The following is a 21,848-nucleotide window of genomic DNA, read 5'->3' as shown; positions in this document are numbered from 1 at the left end:
AGACACCTTGGGCAGGGGGTGCAGGGCCCATGAGGTGGGAGATCAGGTTGGGGGCCAAGCCCCAGGCCACAGCTCAGTGCCGGGGGTGTGTGTGTGTGTGCGTGCGCGTGTGCGCATGCAGTGGGCAGCGCTAGCTACAAAACACCCAGTGCTGTCTCCCCCCCAACTCAGCCCAACTGCCCACCCCCACACTGACCCCCACCCCAGTAGAGCCAGGCACAGAACACAGCATCTGCTGGCACCAAGCGAGGGCACCAGCCCCCCCTCCCCTCCCACAAGGCAACAGGCACCAGCTGGAGTTTCTCTCCCTTTTATTATTAATATAAAAATACTCCAGTATTTACAGCCAATAAATATATTTCAAAAACAAATAAATTACACTGGGGTCAGGGGGTCCTTGCTGCTTATTTACACTGATAAGGGGGTGGGGAGGCAGCTGGTGTGTGGGATCGGGGGTAGCTGGGGCAGGAACTGGCTTGGCCAAGAGGCAGGGACCCAGGTGAGGTGTGGGGGGGTATTTACGCTGGTACCCCCCACCCCAAATCCTCCACCCCTCGGAGAGGGGGTGTGGCAAAGTCACCAAGTCCATCTCTGTGGTTTGAGCTGGCCTGGGGGGAGGGCACAGGAAAACAGCCCTCCATTTCACCAGCACATACACACACACCCATCCCCCCCCCGGGCACAAGGACACCATTGGCCCATCACCAGCATGCAGGCCATGGGGCACCACCTTCGTGGGGGGCAGGGAGAAGGCCAGAGCCGACTCCCCCTCCCCCTCCCCCCGGGACTGCAGCCCACAGGTAATCGGGACAGGTGCCCTGTTCCCAGCATGCAATGCAGTCCTGCCCAGCATTACTGGGAGGGTGCCTTGTGTCAGCTCTGGGTCTGTCCTCGCTCCCACCCAGCAGTGGGTGAAGGGATCCACATGCCAGTGGCCACCCCAGGCGCCCACTGGATAGTGCTGTCACAAGGGGGGTCCAGCCAGCAGCCAACAGCACCAGGCTGTGCCTCTCGGGCGAGCCGGCCTCCAAAATCCCGCCCGCATCCGCTCCAGGCCCTAAGTAGGCTCCGTCCATCCAGGATCTGGGGAAGACTCGTGCATCCCCTCTGTCCGTCCATCCAGGACCTGCCCATACATCCCAACCAGCCGTTCCTAGGGCCCAGGCGGGCTCCGGAATGGGCCCGCTTCACTGAAATACGGACAGCGGCCACGGGGGGGATCAAAATCCACCAGGGTCGTTAGAAAAAGGGTCCCACGTGCGTCCTGGCTGGGCAGGGCAGGGGAGCCCGGTGCCCCCGGCCAGGTCTGAGGTAGCTGTGCCTGCGTCAGAGGCCCGCAACCCTGGGCTCACACTGAGGACTCCTCGGGGTTGGAGTCGGGCAGTGCCTGGCGCTGCTGGAGCTTGCGGCGTAGCTCCTCAGCCAGGTCGCTGTAGCCGGGCCGCTCCTCGGCGCCCAGCTGCAGGCGGATGTAGCCGTTGGAGGAGGAGCCGCGGACGCTGCCCAGGTGGATGCGGTTGGGCGAGTGCGGGGGCGGGGAGGCCAGGGGCTGCCCGGGGATGCCATTGGTGGGGGACGAGGGTGTGGCTGAGCCGTTCTGGCACACGGCGTGGCCTGGCACGATCTTGAGGGAGCCATCCGAGTAGTAGTAGCTGGCCGGGTCCCAGAGCTTCTCATCCGAGTCCGAGGTGGCGCTGGGAACGAACTTGGGGCTGGGGGGCTCCTTGGGCAACTCGATGGGGTACACCAGGGTGCTCTCCACAGCTTTGGTGTCCTTGGCCAGCTCCTCCCGCAGCCGGCGCCGCAGGGACAGCACCACCAGCAGCAGCACCAGGCACAGGGCGCCCAGCGCGATTGCCACCATCCATACCAGCCCCAGGCTCTCCAGCGGGGCCCGCGCCTCCAGTGTGGCGGCCGGGCCTGACACCACCGACACTATGTAGCCCTCAGCTGCCAGGCGCGCGCCCTGCTCCTCCGAGAAGCACCGGTAGGCACCACCACGCTGGGGGCCCGTGCCCAGGATGACCAAGGCCTGCAGGCGGGCGTCGTACAGCACCGAGGCCTGGTCCTCGGCCAGCTCCCGCCCGTTGAAGGTCCAGCGAGCCCGGGCCAGGTTGGAGGTGAGGCGGCAGGGCAGGACCAGGTCCGTGCCGGCCACCACTGTGATGTTCTTGGGAATGATTTTAACTGCGGGACAGAGGGGAGAAGGGGTCAGGCTGAGGTGGGGGCTGGACCCTCTGCCCATCCCACAGCGATGCCCCATGGGCGATGCCAGCCCCAGGACCTTGGCCTAGGCCTCTTTGCTGAGGCTGCAGGGACCAGCCTGGAGATGGCACATGCCCCGTGGGCTCTGACACTGCTGCTGGTTTCACACAGGAGCTGGGCACATGGACACACCTGGGCAGTGCCAGGACCGCCGGGGTGGGGGGGGGGTCGCTGTGGGCTGTAGGGCAGGTACGGGAGATGTTCGGCTGAGTGCCCTTCACCCAGGTCCCCGGGACAACCCAGGAGAGGCCCTGGGACAGGGGAACCCAGGGCAGCTTCAGCCCTGTGCCCCACTGCTCCTGGGCAGGTACCTCAGCACCAGTCAGCCTTGCTGTCCAGCTGGGGAAACTAAGGCACAGAGAGGAGCAGCAAATCAGCAGCAGAGCCAGAGGAGTCCTGGCTCTCAAGCCTGAGCTGAGAGGGGGCCCCCCCAAGCTAACAGAGTGCAGCCCCCTCCCCAGCCCCTTTGGCTCCCAGGGAGTTCCCGGCCCGGGGAGGGGCGCTGATGAGCTCTCACCTGAGGAGGGTGCTCGGAGGAGGTTGCAGAGAGCCGTGTCCGCGTTCACCACGTCTTGGACCAGCAGGGACCTGAGAGAGACCCGGAGTCAGCACAGCCCCAGCTGTCCCCTGCGGGGCACCGAGCTGCAGTCACTGCCCCTTGGGCCATGCTCCAGAAGGGAGCCAGAGCCCTGGGGGAGGTGAGGGGAGACCTTCCCATGGGGCAGGGCAGGGAGATGCTAATCAGGGCCCTCTTAGAGGGGGCACTGCAATGACAACCCCTTCCCACCCCCCATGTGGGCTTTCCCGCCCCCAGGCCAGCCCCCCAGCCCCCTCACCCGTCAGAGCCGTCAGCCCGGAGGCAGCGGCTGGCATTGCGGCTCCAGGCGCAGTAGGGGTCCTTGGCCAGGACGCAGTCGGCGCAGGAGCGGTACTTGGCGCAGTCGGCCAGGGACAGCCGCGCCACCTGGGAGCGAGAGCCGGCAAAGAGCAGCTTCTGGGGGGGGGAAACAGACATCAGTGCTGATGGGACAGCCTAGAGCCATCACTGCCCCATACCCTGTGCCTGCCCCCCCCAACAGCCCCCTGATTATCCCCGCCCCCTGCCCCCCCAACAACCCCCCCCGGTTATCCCCGCCCCGTGCCCCACCCCCCCAATGGCACCTCCCATTATCCCTGGGGCCCCCCCACAGTCCAGGGCATCCCCCCAACCCCGTGCACTCTGCCCCCCCAACAGCCCAGCACTCTGCCCCCCCCCTCCACACCCGGTTGTCCCCAAGGTGCCCTGCTCCCTACCTTCTGGTGGGCCAGCACGAGGCTCTCGATGGGCTGCGCCGCTTCGAAGACCTGCAGCTCCTCCACGAGGTGGACGCGGGAGGGCAGGACCAGGGCCTTGTGGAGCCACCCGTCATCTGGAAGAGCCGCAGGGCAGGATTGCAGGGAGCTGTGGGCAGGGGAGGGCCCCCGGGCACCCCCCATCACTCCTGTACCACACCCTTAGCGTCCCCAGGAACCCTTAGGCTGCCCCATGCTGGGAGATGCACCTCCCAAGTTGCTCCCCATCATATGCTCAGCAGCTCCCAAAGCGGCCCCCCCAGCATTGTTGCACCATGCAGCTGGGAGTTGCCCCTCCCCCCACTGCACCCCCCGCACACCCCCGCCGCTGGGCAGGGCTGGGCCCAGTCTGGCTCAAGGGCCCAGAGATTGGAGGTGGGGGTGGGGGGGGTAAAGGGGAGCAGAGCCCTGGCAAGTACCTGTCCCAATGAAGAGCACGTTGTAGGAGGCCCCATCCAGCCCGCGCACCCGGTCCACCACCAGCCGGGTGAAGTTGGCGTCCTTCTTGAGCAGCAGGGGCCGGCCGTGGCGTGGCAGCACCGGCTCGTCCATCAGCGGGTGCTTCTTGGCGAAGTTCAGCGTGTTGTCGGGCAGCTCCAACGAGCTGGCGACGCCATTCTGCCGGTGCCAGTCAGTGATGCACTGAGGGGAGAGGGGCCGGACACCAAGTGAGGGCAGAGGACACCACCAACTTGGGGGGCAGGGCATAGCTCAGCTGGCAGCCTGGGGGGTAGAGGCAGCTGAAGTGCCCACACTGGGGGGAGGGACCCTGGCAGGCAGGGACTGCGGGTGGCACCTCCCAGGGCAGCCCGGGGTGGGGGTGGGGATTAGTGAGTGCCAACCCAGCCCCCGAGGGGACACTGCTGAGTGCTCGGGGGAGGGGTGTGTGGCCCCTGGCAGAGATGAGAGCAGCTGGCCTCCCCACTGTGATGGCTGGGTCTCCCCGGTCCCCATAGCACTTACCGCCCCAGGCCGGGGGCTGGGCACCTGGTCCGAGTACCTGCCCCACTTCTGGGCCTGCTCCCGGTACTCCTTGTAGGGCCCCTCGAAGGCCTTGCGCACGTCCTCAATGTGGTACTGGCAGACGGCAGAGACGTCCACGTCCCCCCTGTGGGAGGGAGGGAGGGGGGGTGAGACCCGGCGTGGAGCTGGGGGTGCTGGAAGGATAGAGGGTGGGGAGGGAGGGTGATGGCCAGGGCAGAGCCTGGGGGGTGGGAGGGAGCCAGGGGAAAGCTACTGCCATGGGGGACGTGTGAGAGTTGGGGGGCAGCCCTGGGGAGACAGGCCCAATGGCAGGGCTAGCACCAGCTGCAGAGGGGCAGGGGTCCCCCAGCAGGCAGCAGTCGGTGTAGGTGGGATGGAAGCTGCAGGGCCCATGGGGATGCCCAGTGGCCCGGGGCTCCTGTGCTCACCAGCGAGCCTGGAAGAGGCCGAAGAAAGTGGTGTCGCGCCAGGTGGTCCCGCCCAGCGTGTACACGGCCTGCAGCCGGTTGAAGTGCAGCTGCTGCTCCGGGATGGAGCAGACCAGCCGGGCCTTGAGGAACGTCGTCCACTTCTTCTGCAGGGTCCGGGCGCCGCCCACGTCCCCCTGGGCAGAGGGAGGCACCACGTGAGGGGGCGGGACAGGCCAGACCCCGAGAGCCCCACTGCCTGGCACCCGGGTCCCGGGAGGTCTCCTGCCCCCATGACACCAGGGTCCCCTCGCACCAGCCGCGGGCTCAGGCCTGGAGCGAGCTCCGTACCCAGCTGGGCCCATTCCTGCTCAGGGCAGGGCCTGGCCTGGCCCACGGGCTCCGGCCACACCGCAGTGTCTCTGGGCGCACCTCCCGCCCGGCACGGGCCCCTGTCCGAGGGCTGGTTGCCACAGCGCCCCGGCCGTACCTTGCAGACCCGGGCCACGCGGGCCACCACCTGCTCGGCGTAGCAGTCGTACTCCACGGCCCGCTCGCTGAAGAAGAAGTAGACCTTGTCGTCGTCCCCACTGGGGCTGCCCACGCTCTCCTGCACGTAGGCTGAGCCCACGAAGTGGGGCTCTGCAATGGGAGGCACGTGAGACCAGGGCTCGTGGGCCCCCCAGCCCCCCAGCTCTGCGCTCGGGCCCCCAAACCCCAGTGCTGTGGGGAGGAGCCCCCCGGCTGCCTCCCGTCATGCAGGGCCGGCTCCAGGGTTTTGGCCACCCCAAGCAGTCAAAAAAAAAAGCCGCGATCATGATCTGCGGCGGCTATTCGGCGGGAGGTCCTTCGCTCCGAGCTGGAGTGAGGGACCATCCGCCGAATTGCCGCCGAATAGCTGGACGTGCTGCCCCTCTCTGGAGCGCCGCCCCAAGCACCTGCTTGCCAGGCTGGTGCCTGGAGCTGGCCCTGCCGTCATACTTGGAGCCAGATGCCCTCTGGAGCTGGCCCGGCTGCACCCCCTCCAATGGCACCCCTGGGCTGCTGCAGGACACCCCCCCCCCCCGGCCGGCTCAGCAATACAGATCCCCCCCTCCTCCCCAGCTGGACGTCACGTGGGGAGAGATCCACACTTGGGGTTTCAATCCCGGGCAGCAGAGCCCAGGCAGGGGCCTGACTGCTCGCCAGACCCACAGTGGGATGGGCTGGTTCTGGGGGCAGTGAGAGTCCCTCTCCCCACAGAAAGGGGGCTGCATGAGCTACTGTGTTACCCATGCCCCCGGTGCCCAGCCCCCCCTCACCATTCAGCCAGGAGGCCAGGTACTCCGTCTTCATGGAGTAGTGGGGGCCCAGGTTGCGCAGGATCACCGGCTCTGTGCCCAGGAAGTTGTTGAGTGTCGCCGAGTACAGCTCGCCATCTGGACGGCACGACCAAGAAGGGGTTAACTGGATGCGCGGGGCAGAAATACCCACCAGCCTCCCGCTCCCAGCCCGGGCGCCCTGGGCCCTGTCCCAGACCCCAGCCCAGCCGGACACCTCCCAGCCCAGCCCCTCCCCGAAGAGCGCCACCTACCCACGATGAGGCCCGTGTGGCCCTTGGCCGGGTCGTAGGGGCACTTCCCCTTCCCGTCCTCAAAGGCCAGCCTGTTGAGGGAGAAACTGGACAGCTCCTGGAAGAGATGCCCCACATGTAGGGTTAATGGGGCCCGGCAGGAAGCTGCCTGCAGAGACGGGGCTGTGCTGGGTCCACGGCAGGGTCTGAGAATGCCCCATGCTCGGCACAGCTCCACACCGGTCATCGTCCACCTAGCGGGCAGCACCCGTCAGCATCCCCTGCTTCGGTCGCCACCACGGACCCCCAGCCTCTGCCGGCAGAATGGGGCAGCGGGATCTCCCGGCTCCCCCAGCCCCGACCCATCCAGCAGGGGGTGCTGTGGGGAGCTGGGCAGGAGCTCCCGGCTCCGTCAGCCCCGACCCGTCCAGGAGGGGGCAATGTGGGGAGTAGGGCGGGACCGCTGGCTGCAGTGGGAGCTCCTGGCTCCGCCAGCGCAGCCCTGTCCCATCCAGCAGGGGGCGCACTGCTCCGGGCTGTACTCACAATGTAGGTGCACTTGGGCTGGAAGGCGAAGGTGCCGCACGCGTACAGGTGGGAGCTGTTGTAGCTCTGGAGGAAGCGGATGTAATTGAAACAGTCGGTCTGGAGAGAAAGGGGCTGGTCAGCGGGGGGCGGGGGGCTGGTTAGCAGGGGGGGGCGGCTATCAGGTCCCCCTCGGCCATGCCAGGGCAGGGCTGGCCATAGAGCCAAGTGAAACTTGCCCAGGGATGTGGGACCCCCCCGCAGCTCCCCGGCCCGGGGAGAAACCTGGCACGTGCCATCGCTGTGCCACCCCGGGACCTGCCCCTCCACACACAGCAGGGGGCTGCCGTACAGACCCGCGGGCTCAGATCGGGGGCCCTGCTCCTGCGCATGGGGCGAGGCTGGGAGCGGGCAGGGGAGCTGGGGCCCATGTGCCCAGCTGGCATACCTGGTTGTTCTTGCCCTTCTGGATACATTCCACTTTCTTCTCTGTAGGAGCCTCCCAGGAGATCTGCCAAGCCAGAGGGAAGCGGGGTCAGGGGCTGAGCCAGCCCACCCCAGTCCTGCCCCACCCACCCCCCATCTCCTGCAGCCAGATAGCGCTCAGCCCTCCATGCTCACCACATCCCTCACCTGGCAGAGGAGGCTCCCGGCAACCAGCGCCCAGGAGAACACGTCCACGTTCGGGGGTGCCCAGCAGGGAGTGCTGCTCCCCAAGGGGCTGTTTAACCAGCACCCCCTAGCCAGCCAGACCCCTCGTTGCGCCGTCTCCCTAGATGGGGGGGCACCGCAGACCGTGCCAGCCAGGCTTTGGGGGCCTCCTCCCAGGCTCTGTGGTGGCACCACCCCCTGCTGGGACCCCGCAGCAGAGCCGCCCCCTCTTACCGCTGCCTTCAGCTCCATGGTGCCGGTGGCGAGGGCGAAGATGGCCTCCCGTGCACCCACGTACAGCACCTTCTCGGCCTCGCCCAGCGTCAGCGTCATGTAGTGCGACACGCCCGCCTTGGAGAACCGCTTCGCCACGTCCTTCAGCTCTGTGGGGAGGGGATGGGACGGCGTCAGAAGACTCGGGGGCCTGCGGCTCCTGGGGGCACAGGGCCAGATTGGGGCCTGGCACCACCACCGTGTCCCAGACCGCCTGCTCCTCGGTGCCAACCAGCCAAGAGGCTGACAGGCCTCAAGTTCCAGAGCTGTGTGGTGATACCGGGGCTCCCGCCCCACACCCTGCCCCAGCAACGGCGGGCGAGTCCCTCACTCCCAGGCTGCCCTGGGGGCAGGCGGGATCCAGGAGCCACCCACGTCCTGCTGGCTGCTCAGCTGGCACCCCGGGCACTGGGCCAACCAGCTGTAGGGCAAGGGGGGATCCCACCCACTGGAGGGCAGGTGCTGAGGGATCCCGGGGGCCATGGCTAGCAGGGGACGAGGCTGAGTCTGGGCTGGACCCAGGACTAGAGAAGGGCGTCTTGGAGACAACTCGTTCTGTGCCAGCAGGAGCAGAACTGCTCCAGCTGCCCTCCCCTCCCCGCCCACAGATCGCCAACTGCCCCCAGCAGAGACGGGGCTGGCCACACACCACCTCCTTACACTGCCGTGGCTGGCAGCCCCTCCCTCCGGATCCCCAGCCCTGGGCTCCCCTGCAGATCTGGCATGCTCCTCACTCCCGACCCACAGCCCCCTATTCTAGCTGGAAACAGCCCTGAGCTCGTGATCTTGTTCGCAGACACCCTGAGCCTGGAGACAAATTCAGCTCCAACGTGCCCCAGGCCCCACGGGGCGCAGAGACCTGCTGAGCTCACGTGGGACCGACTGCTCCAGCCAGCCCCACCCCGGACGCCAGCCCCTTCCCGGAAGCCCCCCTTGCCCTCCAGGGAGCCGCTCGCTCCTCGTGCTGGCTGGACAAGGGAGCCATTGTCGGGGATGCGCCGGGTGGAACCGGAGAGTGCTGAGCCTGGCGCCCTGGCAGAGGGGCCCTTTGCCGAGCCCCTGCCCAGCCCGGCCCCCAGGGCCAGCTTTGTTCAGAGAAAGGGCACATTGACGGGAGAGCGGAGCGCGGGGGTGGGGAGCATACAGAGGTACTCAAGCCACTCTGGGCTGGGGGGAGGAGATCTGCCAGGCACTGCTGGGGGGGGGCAGCTGTCGCCCACACAGCTCCCCACTCGCTCTGCTCCAGGCCGGACACAGCGTGCAGGGCACCGAACTCCCTAGCCAGCCCGGAGGCTGGAGGGAGGCTGGAGAGGGAAGTCAGGCCTGTAAGCAGAGCTGGCCCAAGCTGATGGCAGGAAACCCAGCACCAGCCCGGTCACGTTACCAGCCGCAACGTGAGCCCCCCACACAAACCCAGTGCGACTCAGGCTGGCGCAGATGGCTCACAAGCCAGCCATGCACGGCCCAGGGTACAGACCACTTCAGGCTGGCCTATAGCCTTGGGGAAATGGGGACCCCGCCCCCCACTTCCAAGAAGCCTCCTGTGTCCCAATCCCCCACCCAGGAGCACGTCACTCCAGGGCAGGGACCGGCTCTGCCGTCAGGGTCTGTACAGTGCCTGGCACGACGGCACCTGGGGCACAGGGAGATTCCCAGATGCTGCCACCCCCAAACACAAACACACACACGCCAGCTGGCATGGAGGGGTCCAACCAGGCCGCCCAGGGGCATCTTCCTGAACCCAGGGTGAGGGCAGCCAAGCGCTGACATCAAGGCAAGACACAGCACGGGCACAGCAGGTGCCAAGCCAAAGACGGAGCCCCCATGGCTAGCTCACCTCTGCCCCCACGCCCTGCGGCACAGACCCTGCCAGCCTTGGCATCCCCAGCGCCTAGAGTCGGGGGGTGGGGGGAGCCCACAAGTCACAGGAGGGCAGCATGGGCACCGTGAGGTGACACAGGCAAAGTGGGACTGGATGCAGGGAACGAGGCTCCCCAGAGACTGTCGCACCTCCTCCCCCACACGAGCACCCAGGGACTCCTTTGGCACAGGGCAGGAGCACTGGGGGGTGAGGGAGACCCTCCAACACAGCCCAGCACCCCAGAGAGCAGAGCTTCCAGGTCAGCCTGAGAACCTGGGGCCTCGGCACTGAGGGAGCTGGCTCGGCCGCTCCGCCAGCTGGGGCCCATTAGAGCCGGGGAGCGGAACCCGCCCCAGTGCCGCGGCCGATCAAAGCCGGCACCTGGCTTCAATCAGCCCCCGCCCCCACTCCCCAGCCTGGGGTTCAGCAGGGTGGGGGAGGGGAGCCCCCACCATATGGGGAGCAGGCCCCAGGCAGCAGCACCTGAGAGGATGAGCCCAGCCCCTCACAGAGGGTAGAGCAGGCATCAGCAGCTCTCATGGGATGAGGACCCAATGGGCAGTGTCCACCCCCAGGCAGCCAGTCCCAGCGCAACCCCAGGCTGGCGAGTACGTCTCAGCTCCTGCAGGGACTGGGGTGCCCGGGGCGGGGGGGAGGGAGGAGAGGGAGTTGCAGAGCCCAAGTGCTGAAGGGGGCCCAGGAGGAAAACCTGCCCTGGGCGCAGAAAGCCTGGCAGAAGGGGGGGCTGTGGGTCGGGACTGAGGAGCACCGCCACAGGACACATCAGACCCCAGAGCCATAGCCAAGGCGGGGAACGCAGGACCGAGGGGGGAGCGCCCAGGGTGCAGAGCAGCCCCTGCATGGGCACAAGGGCCGGGCACCCACCCCGCATGGCAGGAGCCGAACGAGAAGCTGTGGGTACAAGGGACGGAGGCTGCCCCCAGGCGCTCCCCAGCCCCCGCGCTGGGGGAGCAGCAGGACGCAGGATGCGGGCGGGAGGGGAAGGGAGCCCTGGGGAGGGCAGCGAGCAGCAAACAGGATGAGATCATTGCCCGGGGCTGGCGCAAACACCTGATGTCACCTCCGGAGAGGCAGCCCCTTGGGGCCAGCCAGGCCCCCGGGCAGGGCAGGACGGAGCCCCCTTCCCGCCAGCATGGTGCTGAGAGCAGCACTTCACCAGTGGGAGGGGGACAGGGAGGGTCTGGGGACCCCAGCATAGGCACCACGGAGCCAGGGGGCGAGCACCTGATTTGGCCTGTGAGCCATGGCCAGGCCAGGGAGGGAGGCCCCCGCCTTACCCCACAGAGCTCCTGGCCTGCAGATGCCACGTCTGGCGCATCACAGCTAGAGCCATGCACCCAGGAAAAGGGGGGAGCCGCTCCCCAGGAAAAGGGGGGAGCCGCTCCCCAGGAAAAGGGGGTTCCCTTAGCAGGAAGCCGGGAGAGGCGGCAGTGAGGCACATGGGATTTGGGGGTTTCCTTAAAACCCCAGCTTCCGGAGTCCCGGGATCAGGTGCATCTCTGCATTCCCCTTTAAACAGCAAGAGGTGGTTGTGGCTGCAGAGCAGGGAATGCGAGCCTGACAGTGACAGGCACAGACACCCCCCCACACACACCTCTCCCCAGTCTCAGCAGTGGGGAGCCAGACCCTCGACTTCTCTGTTAAAATACATTGTCCCTCCAGGCCCCTCTGCCTTGAATCCCTGGGATCCAGCTCAGCACCGTGGAACGGACGCTCCTGGGACCGGGCCCTGGGGGTCTGTCTGATGGGGCATTCCCAGCCCCTCCCCCCCCCCCCCCCAAATCAGCCGGTGTAACGCCAAAAAGCCCAGCCCAGGGCACCACAACAGTTCTGTGCTTACTGCCAGCCCAGGGCTGGGCGCTACCCAACAGAGCCACGACACATCCGCTCCAGCCCCGCCATCGCTGCACTCACCGTTGTAGGGGATGGTTTTCCTGGGTACCAGGTTCCACCAGGCGGCGTCGGCGGTGCCCACGCTCAGAAAGACGGTGGTGAGCAGGGCGAGGCCTGGGAGGCTGGCGTCCATGCTGCCCCGTGGCGCGCTGGGGTCGGGCCTCCCTGCGTCCAGCTCCTTTCGTGCCCTCACTGCTCTGGGCGGCCTGGCGGGGAGAGACAGGCCGGTTACGGGGGGCCAAGGGCAGAGGAGCCAAAGCACGTGGGCAGGCAGGAAACGGGGACAAGGGAGCCATTGAGACGCTTCTGCTCTGAGCGCTCGGGGAGCTGGGGGTGGGGGGGACTGAGCCAGACACAGACTCAGATTCCCCCCCCAATCCCCTGCAGAGCGCTCCCTGCCAAGCCCCCAGCCCCAGCGAAGGGGAAAAGAGTCTGACCCAGCCAGCCAGGGCATGAGCCAAGGGCCAGGCTGCGGGGAGGGGGGGATTTGCCCAGTGTCAGAGAGGGAGGTGGGGGCAGAACCCAGGAGTCCTGACTCCTAAGACCTCCTCTAGCCTCCTGAGGCGAGCAGGACACCTCTGTCCAGCCCTGCCCCACAGCCCAGGGCCAGGCCAGAGCAGCATTTCTGCCCCACGAGCTGGCGAGGCCAGTGGCTAGAAGCAGAGACACAGTGATACCCCGGTGCCCCCCAAGGCTGGGCCTCTCCTCGCCCCTCAGGGCCGCGCACAGAAGTGCTTGGCTTCCCCCCCCCCTCCGCTGAACGGTATCAAGTGGCCAGATCCATGGCCAGCGCCCCCCGCCTCTGCCCCCCACGTAGCCGAGTGCCCCGCCCCTGCCCCCCACCTAGCCAAGCGCCCCCTGCAGGAGCCGGTGGTGCACTGCTGACCCAGGCAGCAGGGGGCAGGCGTGTGCACCAGCGCCTCCTGCAGGGAGCTGCTCCCTGCCCCCCACCAAGCCGGAGGCTCCCCCACCCACCCCGCCAAGCGGAGCCAGTGCTACCCCTGGGTCACGGATTCCCCTTTTTGTGGTCACCTCCTTCCATAACTACTTCCTGCCATCAATGGGTCTGGCGCTGAGTCAGCGGGGGGGTGGGAGGGTGTGGTGCGGGGGCTGGCAGCAACGCTGCTCCTTCCTCTTCCCAGCTGATGCACAGCTGCGCCCCCCCACACACACACACACGCACACACTCCCCTGGGATCACTCCACCTTGCTGCCTTCACATCCTCTGCAGGAGGAAACTCCACCCAGGGACGGGTGAGGGGCTTTCCCCAGTCAGACAGAGCCCAAAGGGGCCCCCTGAATCCGCTTTAGCCGCCCTCAGCCAATCCCTGACAGGGCAGGTCCCAGCCCTGACAGACTCCCTCTCTGACCTCGGGTAAGTCCCATCGCTTTGTGCCTCAGTTTCCCCCCCAACATGGGTAGAATGACACCAGCCCAGGTGGCGGCTGGTGAGTTACCTCCACACCAGCAAGGGGCTTTGGGACCCTTGGCTGCAAGGTACAAGGGGGAGCAATTGCCAGGGGAGAATCTGAAATAGCCTGGTGTCAGGCCCCCCCTTCTGCATTCAGGATGTTTGAAGACTGAGCAGCCCAGCGAACAGGCTGGCATTGCCAGCAGGCTGGGCTCTCTCCTGCCTTGTTCTGGGCCTTTGCCACCCTGGACCCCAGGCTTCCTGCTGCCAGCCTGGAGCAGAGTGGGCAGAAACATGCCACCCGGGGAGAGGGGGACACCGCTGCCCAGAGCCCCCCGGACAGGCCCCCAGCATGGAATGGGTTACCTAGGGAGGTGGTGGAATCTCCTTCCTTAGAGGTTTTTAAGGTCAGGCTTGACAAAGCCCTGGCTGGGATGATTTAGTTGATGTTGGTCCTGCTTCGAGCAGGGGGTTGGACTAGATGACCTCCTGAGGGCTCTTCCACCCTGATATTCTATGATTCTATGTCCTGGGGAGGGACTGACAGAGACCATGGGTGGGACCTGGCCTCAGAGGGCAGAAGGTGCCGTGGCGACTGGCTGGGTAGGGGCCGGAGCGGGGGGGGAGGGTTGACGGCCAGGCTGTGGGGCCCACGGATATGGAAAGCGCTCACAGGTTACCAGCAAGACAGTGGAAGGAGCAGAGCTGTTTTCCATGAAGGGAAGCAGGAAGCTGCCTCTCCCACCCGGCTCCTGCGGGGAAGGACACGGCAGGGGAGAAATGGATTTCCGGCCAGGAAGCGAGGCAGTGGGCTGTGGGAATCATGGCCAGCCCGGCCAGGAAGCCAGATCCAGCTGGGAAAGAGCCAAGGGGGCAGCCCCCGCCCCCACCAGAGCTCACCACCCCCACCAGAGCCGAGGGAGCCTCTGGAACCCCTCCGGCCCAGTCAGGCCTGCGGGGACCGGCCCCTGCTCACAGCCCCTGAGAGTCGGTGGGTCTTAGACCAGCATGTCAAACACCCAAGTCACAGCAACCGCCACTGCCTGGCAGCTGCTTGGGGGGCTGGAGGGGTCGGGGCCCAGGGCAGCCCATGGGGACAGGGGATGGGCAGCTAGGGAGACCAAGCCAGAGTCCTGGTCGGTTCCTGCGCAGGGGATTGATCCTGCCCTCCGCAGGCACCTGGGCTGGGCAGAGACCAGAGCTCCTGCCCCTGCTCCACAGGCTGCCGGACCCACATGTCGGGAGCCACCCGCAGCAGGAGAGCGACATGCTCTCCTTCGAGGAAAGGCCTGCCCCCTGCACATGGGCACCCACCTTCCAGCTTCACCGGGGCAGGGGGAAATGATGGGCACCACATGGGGGGGAGGGGCATCACCCCATGCACAGGGCTCAGCCTAGCCAGCCCCCACGCGCTCCCTCAGCGAGGGGCAGAGGAGACCGAGCCCAGGGCCCATGGGAGACGCCAGGCCTGAAGCCGGGGTGGCCGTTATCCCACGGAGCATGGCAAGGGGCAATGCCAAGGCATCTGCCAAGGGGGACCTCTGGGGGGCCCCAGATCCCCGGCCACACACGGCCAGGCCAGCGGAGCAGCTGCACACGCCAGCCGAGCCCAGCCCGGGGCCCAGCTGCTGAGTGTGGTAAGGGGGCCAAGGCAGCCACCGGGGGGCTTGGCCATTCCCCAGCCAGGGGGGAGAGACTCCCTGGTTCTCCCTATTGGGCTCCCCACCCCAGAAGGGGCAGGGGTGAGCACACTGACAGCAGGCCCAGCACTAGCCAGCCCCTCTGCCCAACGCACCCCCAGAGCCAGCCCGGCAACAGGGCAGGGGGTGAGCTGCGGGGACTCCGCTGGGTGCAGCGGGGCCGAGAGCCCCCCCGATCGGCCCCCAGCAGCCGCCCATCCCCCTCCCCCGCCCAGCACGGAGCCGCCCCCGGCAGCCCCCCGCCCCTCGGGCTGCGAAGGAACAAAAGCCCGGAGCGCTCCGCCCCCTGCCGGCCGGCGCGGGCACTGCCCGCTGCTCTCGGGGACCGGCCCTGCCAAGCGGGGTGGGGCGGGGACCGGCCCCCCAAAGGGACCGAGCCGGGCGGGGGCGCTGCCAGCTCCGTGGCCCGCCGGGCACGAGAGGCTCTAGGGAAGCCGCCCGGGGGCGGCGCAGTGGGGGGGCTGCAGGGGGGCGGATCCCCCACCCCAGCCCCCAACTCCCAGCTCCTGCATCAAAGGCCCGAGCATGGCAGCGCCCAGCAGCGAGGCCAAGCTCGGCTCCGGCCCCCCGAAGATGGGGACAGGCGGCAGCCAGCGCCACGGGGCGCCCTGGGGCCGGAGCAGCGAGGGGAGCCCGGAGACCCGGGGGGCAATAACCCCAAGTGGGGAGAGAAAGAGGCTCGCAGATGGCGCTGCGCGCTCCTTGCGCGCACCCTGCGCTCCCCCGCCCACGGGGGCGCGGGGCTGGGTTTTGTTTTCCCAGCGGAGCTCGGAGGCAGAGAAAGGAGAAGCGGCCGGAGCCTTTTGCAAGCTCAGCGGGCTGCGGAGCCGCGGCTCTGCTGACACGACCTGGGCAGGGAGCGCGTTTCTGGGTCCCGGAGCGCGGAGTCGGGGACCCCCCGCTCCGGGGACTTCTCCGGCCATTCGCGGGGAACCCGAGCCCCGGGGCTGAGGGGTCCCGCTCCCCCAGGCGAGGCCGGGGAGGGGTTGCACGAGCCCGGGGTGCACTGAGGACAAAGGGGCTTTTCCGGGGGGGGGGGGGTTAGTAACCAGCCGCAGATCTGCCCCCACACCAGAGTCCAACCCGCCCCAGCCCAACCCACAGCCCCGAGCGCCCAGCCTGAAAACTTTGCAGCGCAGCTGGTGCCCGGAGAGAGCAAACCCAGCGCCCCCCAACCGCTCCCCGCCCGGCGGCCCCCCCAGCCCCCCGCCTAGCGGGCCCCCTCGGCGCCCCCACGCCGCGCAGACGCGCTCGGCTGAGTTGGGGGGCGGCAGGAGGGGGCGCTGGGGGCCCAGCCCCTGGCCGAGCTGGTCCGGAGAGGCCGGGCTGGGCTTCGCTAGCAGCGGACCCCCCCCCCCCCCCGTTCCCGGGGGCGGGCGCTCGCCCCCAGCTCACGGCTAGTTCGCACAAAGAACGTGGGTCCGTTTCGGGGGGGCTGCCCTGCAAAGCGGGGTGCCGGATGCACGGGGGGGGGGGGCGCTGGGTTCGCGTCCCTCTGAGCCACGAGCCGGGCAGCCCCCCCCGTAAATACCGGACAGGAACAAAAGCGGCTTCTCCCCTCCCGCCACTCACCTTCGGGGCTCTGGAGCCCGGCCCAGCGCGAGAACCAACCGGCCCGGGACAGCGGGGCGCTCGGGGGTCCCCAGCTCGCGGCGCTGGCGCTGCCCTTTCTTCGCTCGCCCCGAGTGTGCAGCCCGCTCGCCTGCCTGCCTCGATTCCCCTCCTCCGCGTGACGTCAACCGGGGGCGGGGCTCCTTTGCCAGTGAATGGGACGCCTCGGAGCTCAGCCCCCATCGTCAAGTGCTGCCACGGGGAGCCCTTGAGATCGGCCCCGCGGTCGGGGGTGGCTGGGGGATGGATGGGGCTGGGGGGATGGATAGGATGTGTCGATGGTGTGTTTGGGTGGGGGATGGATGGGGTGGGGGGCTGGGCGGTGGATGGGGTGTGTATGGATGGGGGTCTGGGGGTGGGGGATGGATGGGGTGTGTATGGATGGGAGAGGGAGGCTGGGGGCAGGGGGTGTGTATGGATGGGGGTGGGAGGCTGGGGGATGGATGGGAGAGGGAGGCTGGGGGCAGGGGATGGATGGGGCTGGGGGCAGGGGATGGGGTGTGAGAGGCTGGGGGATGGATGGGAGAGGGAGGCTGGGAGCAGGGGATGTGGATGGTGTGTGGATCTCTTGTGCTAACTGAAACACTCTTTGGTTATTGATTCCACCAGCCCAAGCAGACAAAGGCGGAGATAAAGCTATCATGGGAGGCCCCAGGAATCTGGGAATGGGTCTGTTGGAGTGGCATGGTGTGTGAGAGGCAGCCCTCTGCTTGACAGAATCAGATCTGTTTGCTCATGTGTCATAGCCCCTATAGTGCTAACAGCTAGAGGAGAGTCTCTGGCAGCCATGTAAGAGGCACAGGCACAGTCCTTGCCCGCACTTTCAGGACTCTATGCAGGCCTGTACCTGTTAGCCTCAAAGGATGTTGTGAAACTGGAGCAGCAGGCAGGCAGGCAGCTGCTCCCCTTTACAGTGGGTTTAATCCGGTTTAGTGAAGTTTAAGCCAAGCTGCAATAAGTGGCTCAGACCAAAATCAGCACCTCCCCCAGGAGTGTGCATGGTGGGGGAGGGGTGGTAACACGCAGCCCAAGTCTGTGTGTGCATAGGCCTGAAGAAACATGGCCAGCAGCAAGGGAAGGGGGATGAGCCAAGGAAGGCCAGAAAGGGATCAAAGGGATGGGTCCCCCCAGCTAGCATCGCTCTAGTGCTGGGCTGTCACTCAGGCTCTGGGTCGTTCCCATCAGCCACCTGAGAAGCATGAATCTGGTGGCCGATGTGTCAACCTCAGCCTCCCAAGTGAGGCACCTACGTCCATCACTGGCCGGCACCTGGGGAAGCCAGCGGCATTCAGAGGTGTGGTCCATCCGGTCCATCCCCCATGACCCCCACTCTTGGACAGCAGTGAGAGCTGCAGCCAGACGGCTGATTTTGAGGCCTAGGCAAGGACTGGGTGAATCTATTCCAGCAAGCCCTGCTGACGGGCATCAGTGGGACTTACAAGGTGCATAGGCCTGGTGCTGCCTGTCTGCCCAGGGATGGGGGTGGGTGGAAATTTAACTCCTTCCTGCCTCACATCTGATCCCTGGTGCTGCTGTGCATTAAATGGTTTCCGCTGCACTCCGGGGACGTTCCAAATAACCGGCCATTGTCCCCCGAGATGCCCCCCATCGCAGGGATGTGTCTGTGCCCTGGCTGGGGGAACAGAGCTTACGGCCAGAAGGGTCCAGCGGATTGTCCAGCCTGATCCCTGGCTAGCACAGGCGGGAGACCGGCCCCTGCTCGCCCTGCATTCAGCCCAGGGTGGGGCACTCAGGGATTGTGAAATTAACGTCTAGTCCGTGCTGTCAATCCCCATGTCCAGCCCCTGACACGGCCATGGTGCAAAGCACTAGGGCAGGTGGGGCCAGGCGGTGATTTGCACCCTGGATGCCCCCCTAGGGAAGCTTCAGCGGTGCAAACAGTGGCTTTGCCTAGCGATGCACGGTGAGAGATCCTGTCCCTGAGCCATTCCACCAGCGTACAGGGCTGCTAATGCCCAGGTAGCCTGGCCCGGCCTCAGAGTGCTCCCTACACACGCCCTGGCACCCCGGGCATGCCAGGCCTGTGGTATGTGGCACTGCAGCTGCTTGACTGTGCCGCAGCCCATGGGTAGCTCAGCTGGGCTGCTGTTAGAGCATCATGGGGCTGCTCTAATTTACACCAAGGGCTTTTTGGTCCCTGCAGCAGCCCAGGATCTGGAAGGCCCCAAAGGTGGTGTAAAGTCTCCCTGCCCCTGGGCTGGGCCCTCTGGAGGGGCTGCAGAGACCTCCAGTGATCTGCCCCAGTGTCAGGAATGGGGCCAGTCCTCGTAAATGCTTCTGGATTCCAGCTCCTCAGCAGCTCCCTGATCTGAATGAGCTCCTTGTCTGAGGTGGGGGCCATGGCTGGGGCTGGGTGCGTGGGCTGGGGGGCGGGGCTAGGGGAGGCCGATGTTGGGAGCTGGGAACAGTCCCAGCTCTCAGCCCGGCTGCTCCAGAGCTTGTTCTCCAGACCTGGGGAGCGCAGCCCCCGCCGCCAGGCTGCTGAGCATTAGTCACCCGGCCGGCTGGAGGGGAAAGTGGTAATTACAGCAGAAGGAAAAACCAGCCACAAGCCTCTTCTGAACCAGCTCAGCGCTGCGGCTGGTGTGGAAAGGCAGCGGGCAGAGCGCCGCTCCTCTATCGCCCCTTTGATCAACGGGCTCGCAGGGCTCTGCCAGCTTTAATTCAGTGTCATGCTGGGTTGGAGTCAGGGCAGCACTGTGCCCAACACCGACGCATCAAGAGAAGAAGGAAATTCCTTGATGGCGTGTTGCAAATCAATAACAGTCAGAAACAGAACCCAGGAGTCCTGGCTCCCAGCCCCCCTGCTCTAACCCACCAGCCCCCACTCCCCTCCCAGAGCTGGGGAGAGAACCCAGGAGTCCTGGCTCCCAGCTCCTGCTGCTCTAACACACCAGCCCCCACTCCCCTCCCAGAGCTGGGGACAGAACCCAGGAGTCCTGGCTCCCAGCCCCCCTGCTCTAACCCCTAGACCCCACTGTGCATGTGTACCAACAGAGAAGCACAAAGCCCAGCCCCCTAGAGCTGGGTCTCCAACTCAGGTGTCCTTCCCCCAGCCCCCTGCTTCCCCAGAGACCTGCTAGCACCCGGCTCTCGCTCTCTTCAGGGCTCAGCACCCACCTCGGACAAGGACTCTTGGAGCACTGGGGACATTCCAGGAGCTTGGAGGAAGCTACCATCGGGTAAATGGGATGACCCAGGCGATTACAGGCCTGTCAGCCTGACATCGATCCTGGGCAAGATAATGGAGCGGCTGAGCCAGGACTCGATTAATAAAGAACTAAAGGAGGGTGATGGAATTAATGCCAATCAATGTGGGTTCTGGAAAGCGATCCTGTCAAACTAACCTGATGGCTTTTGAGGGGCTTCCAAGTTTGGTTGATAAAGGTGACAGCGGTGATGTAATGATCTTCGACTTCTGTGAAGCGTTGTGCGTAGGACCACACGGCATTCTGATTAAAAAGCGAGGATGATATGACATTACCATGGCAGACAGTAAATGGATTCAAAGCTGGCTAACATACAGCTCAAAATATCACTGTAACGGGGAATCGTCATGGAGTGGGTGTCGTTCTACCGGGATCTGTTCTGGGCCCTACGCTATTTCACATTTGACCTAGAAGAAAACATAAAATGATCCCTGATAAAGTTTCCAGCTCACATGAAAACTGGGGGAGCAGTGACTGATGAAGAGACCAGGTCACTGATAAAGAGCGACCTGGATTGCTTGGTGAGCTGGGCACAAACGAACAATATGCATTTTAGTCTGGCTAAATGCAGACGTGTGCATGGAGGAACAAAGCACGCAGGGCGTACTGACAGGCTGAGGGCCTCTGTCCTGGGAAGCATTGGGAGGAGAGGGCGTGGATAATCAGTGGAACATGAGCTCCCAGTGGGAGGCTGTGGCCAAAAGGACCAACATGCTTTTTAGATGGATAAACGGGGGACTCTCAGCTAGGAAGAGACACGATTTTAACTCTGGGTTTGGCACTGGTGCGACTGCTGCTGGAATCCATCGTTCTGGTGCCCACAGGTCAGGAGGGTGCTGATCCATCAGAGAGGGGGCAGAGAAGAGCCACAAGAATGATGGATTGGAAAACCTGCCGTATAGGGATGCAGACTCAAGGAGCTCCGGCTATTTAGCTGAACACAGAGAAGGTGAAGGGATGACACTCAGTCTGTCAGTACCTACAGTGGGAGCAAAGATTTCATACTGGGCTCTGCAGCCTGGCAGAAGAAGGTCTCACACGATCCAAGGGCTGGAAGCTGAAGTTAGACAAATTGACTGGCAATAGTGTGCACATTTTTAACAGGGAGGGGGATTAACCAGGGGGACAATTTACCCAGGTCATGGTGGATTCTCCATCATGGGCCATTTTTAACACAAGAGTGGACGTTTGTCTAACGGATCTGCGCTAGGAATGACTGTGGGGCGGGTCTCTGGCCTGTGTTCTACAGGGGGTCAGACGAGATGATCACAATGGTCCCTTCTGGCCTTGGAATCCATGAATCTGTAACCACTAGGCACAACTCCCTCCCCTGGCTCCCAGGCCCCTGCTCTAACCACTAGCCCCCAGTCTCCTCCCAGAGCTGAGGAAAGAACCCAGGAGTCCTGGCTCCCAGCCCCCTGCTCTAACCTCTAAACCCCACTTGCCTCCCAGGGCCAGGGAGAGAAACCAGGTGTCCTGGCTCCCAGCCCCTCTGCTGTAACCACTAGACCCCACTCCCCTCCCGGAGCCAGGCCCCTGGCCCCAGACTACAGGCCCTGCTTTCTATCTCTGTACATGTCCCGCCCCTCCCTGGGGTGCTTTATAACTCACAGTCTCTTCCCGAGGTGCGGGATCCACAGGACGACTGGCTGCATTACACAGCCGGGAGCCGCTTCCCCCCCGGGGAGGGTCTCTCACTGCCCCGGCACTGAGCATCACTTGGGTTCATTTTATTTGCCTTTGGGGTTCATGGGGGTCACAGGGGGGTCATCTGAGGGCCACTTAGGGGTCACTTTGAGTGTCACTCTGGGGGGTCACATGGCCTCACTGGGGGATTGTGTGGGGTCGCTTTGGGGGTCACATTTCCAGCTTTCTCCACCACCTGCAAGCCCAGCGTCTCCTCATGTCCCAGGGCTGGGGGCAAAAGCCAGAACCAGCAGCACTGACAGCCCAAGGGGTATCGCTGAGCTCCCGGGGTGTGAAGGGGGAGCCTGGCCCCTGCCTGCCCCTCAGCCCAGCACATGGGTGAGCACGAACCTATCTTTAAGGGTCACCTCCCGTCCGTTTGCACTGGCACGTCCTTCCCTCGCCCCGTCAGGCCAGCGCCAGTGTGAGCAGGGATGTTCTTCCAG

At 65.5% G+C, this 21,848-nt stretch overlaps 1 protein-coding gene across 1 annotated transcript; it reads right to left on the bottom strand.

The window, feature by feature from the left end:
• Positions 1-294: 294 nt before the first annotated feature.
• SEMA4C (semaphorin 4C) lies at positions 295-16,583 on the bottom strand. Its single transcript, XM_005279239.5, has 15 exons — positions 16,448-16,583; positions 11,786-11,970; positions 7,951-8,099; positions 7,514-7,576; positions 7,087-7,185; positions 6,562-6,658; positions 6,290-6,406; positions 5,479-5,630; positions 5,010-5,185; positions 4,561-4,705; positions 4,017-4,239; positions 3,559-3,674; positions 3,102-3,259; positions 2,783-2,853; positions 295-2,187 (listed from the first exon to the last, which is right to left on the bottom strand). Exons 2-15 carry the CDS (start codon positions 11,895-11,897, stop codon positions 1,349-1,351), a joined length of 2,517 nt encoding a protein of 838 aa, XP_005279296.2. The 5' UTR covers positions 11,898-11,970; positions 16,448-16,583; the 3' UTR covers positions 295-1,348.
• Positions 16,584-21,848: the final 5,265 nt, after the last annotated feature.

Source organism: Chrysemys picta, chromosome 2, assembly GCF_011386835.1.
Source record: "Chrysemys picta bellii isolate R12L10 chromosome 2, ASM1138683v2, whole genome shotgun sequence".
In the NCBI taxonomy this organism is placed as follows: Eukaryota; Metazoa; Chordata; order Testudines; family Emydidae; genus Chrysemys; species Chrysemys picta.
Note: the sequence above shows the minus strand (reverse complement) of the source record. Positions and strands in the feature narration are given on the sequence as shown.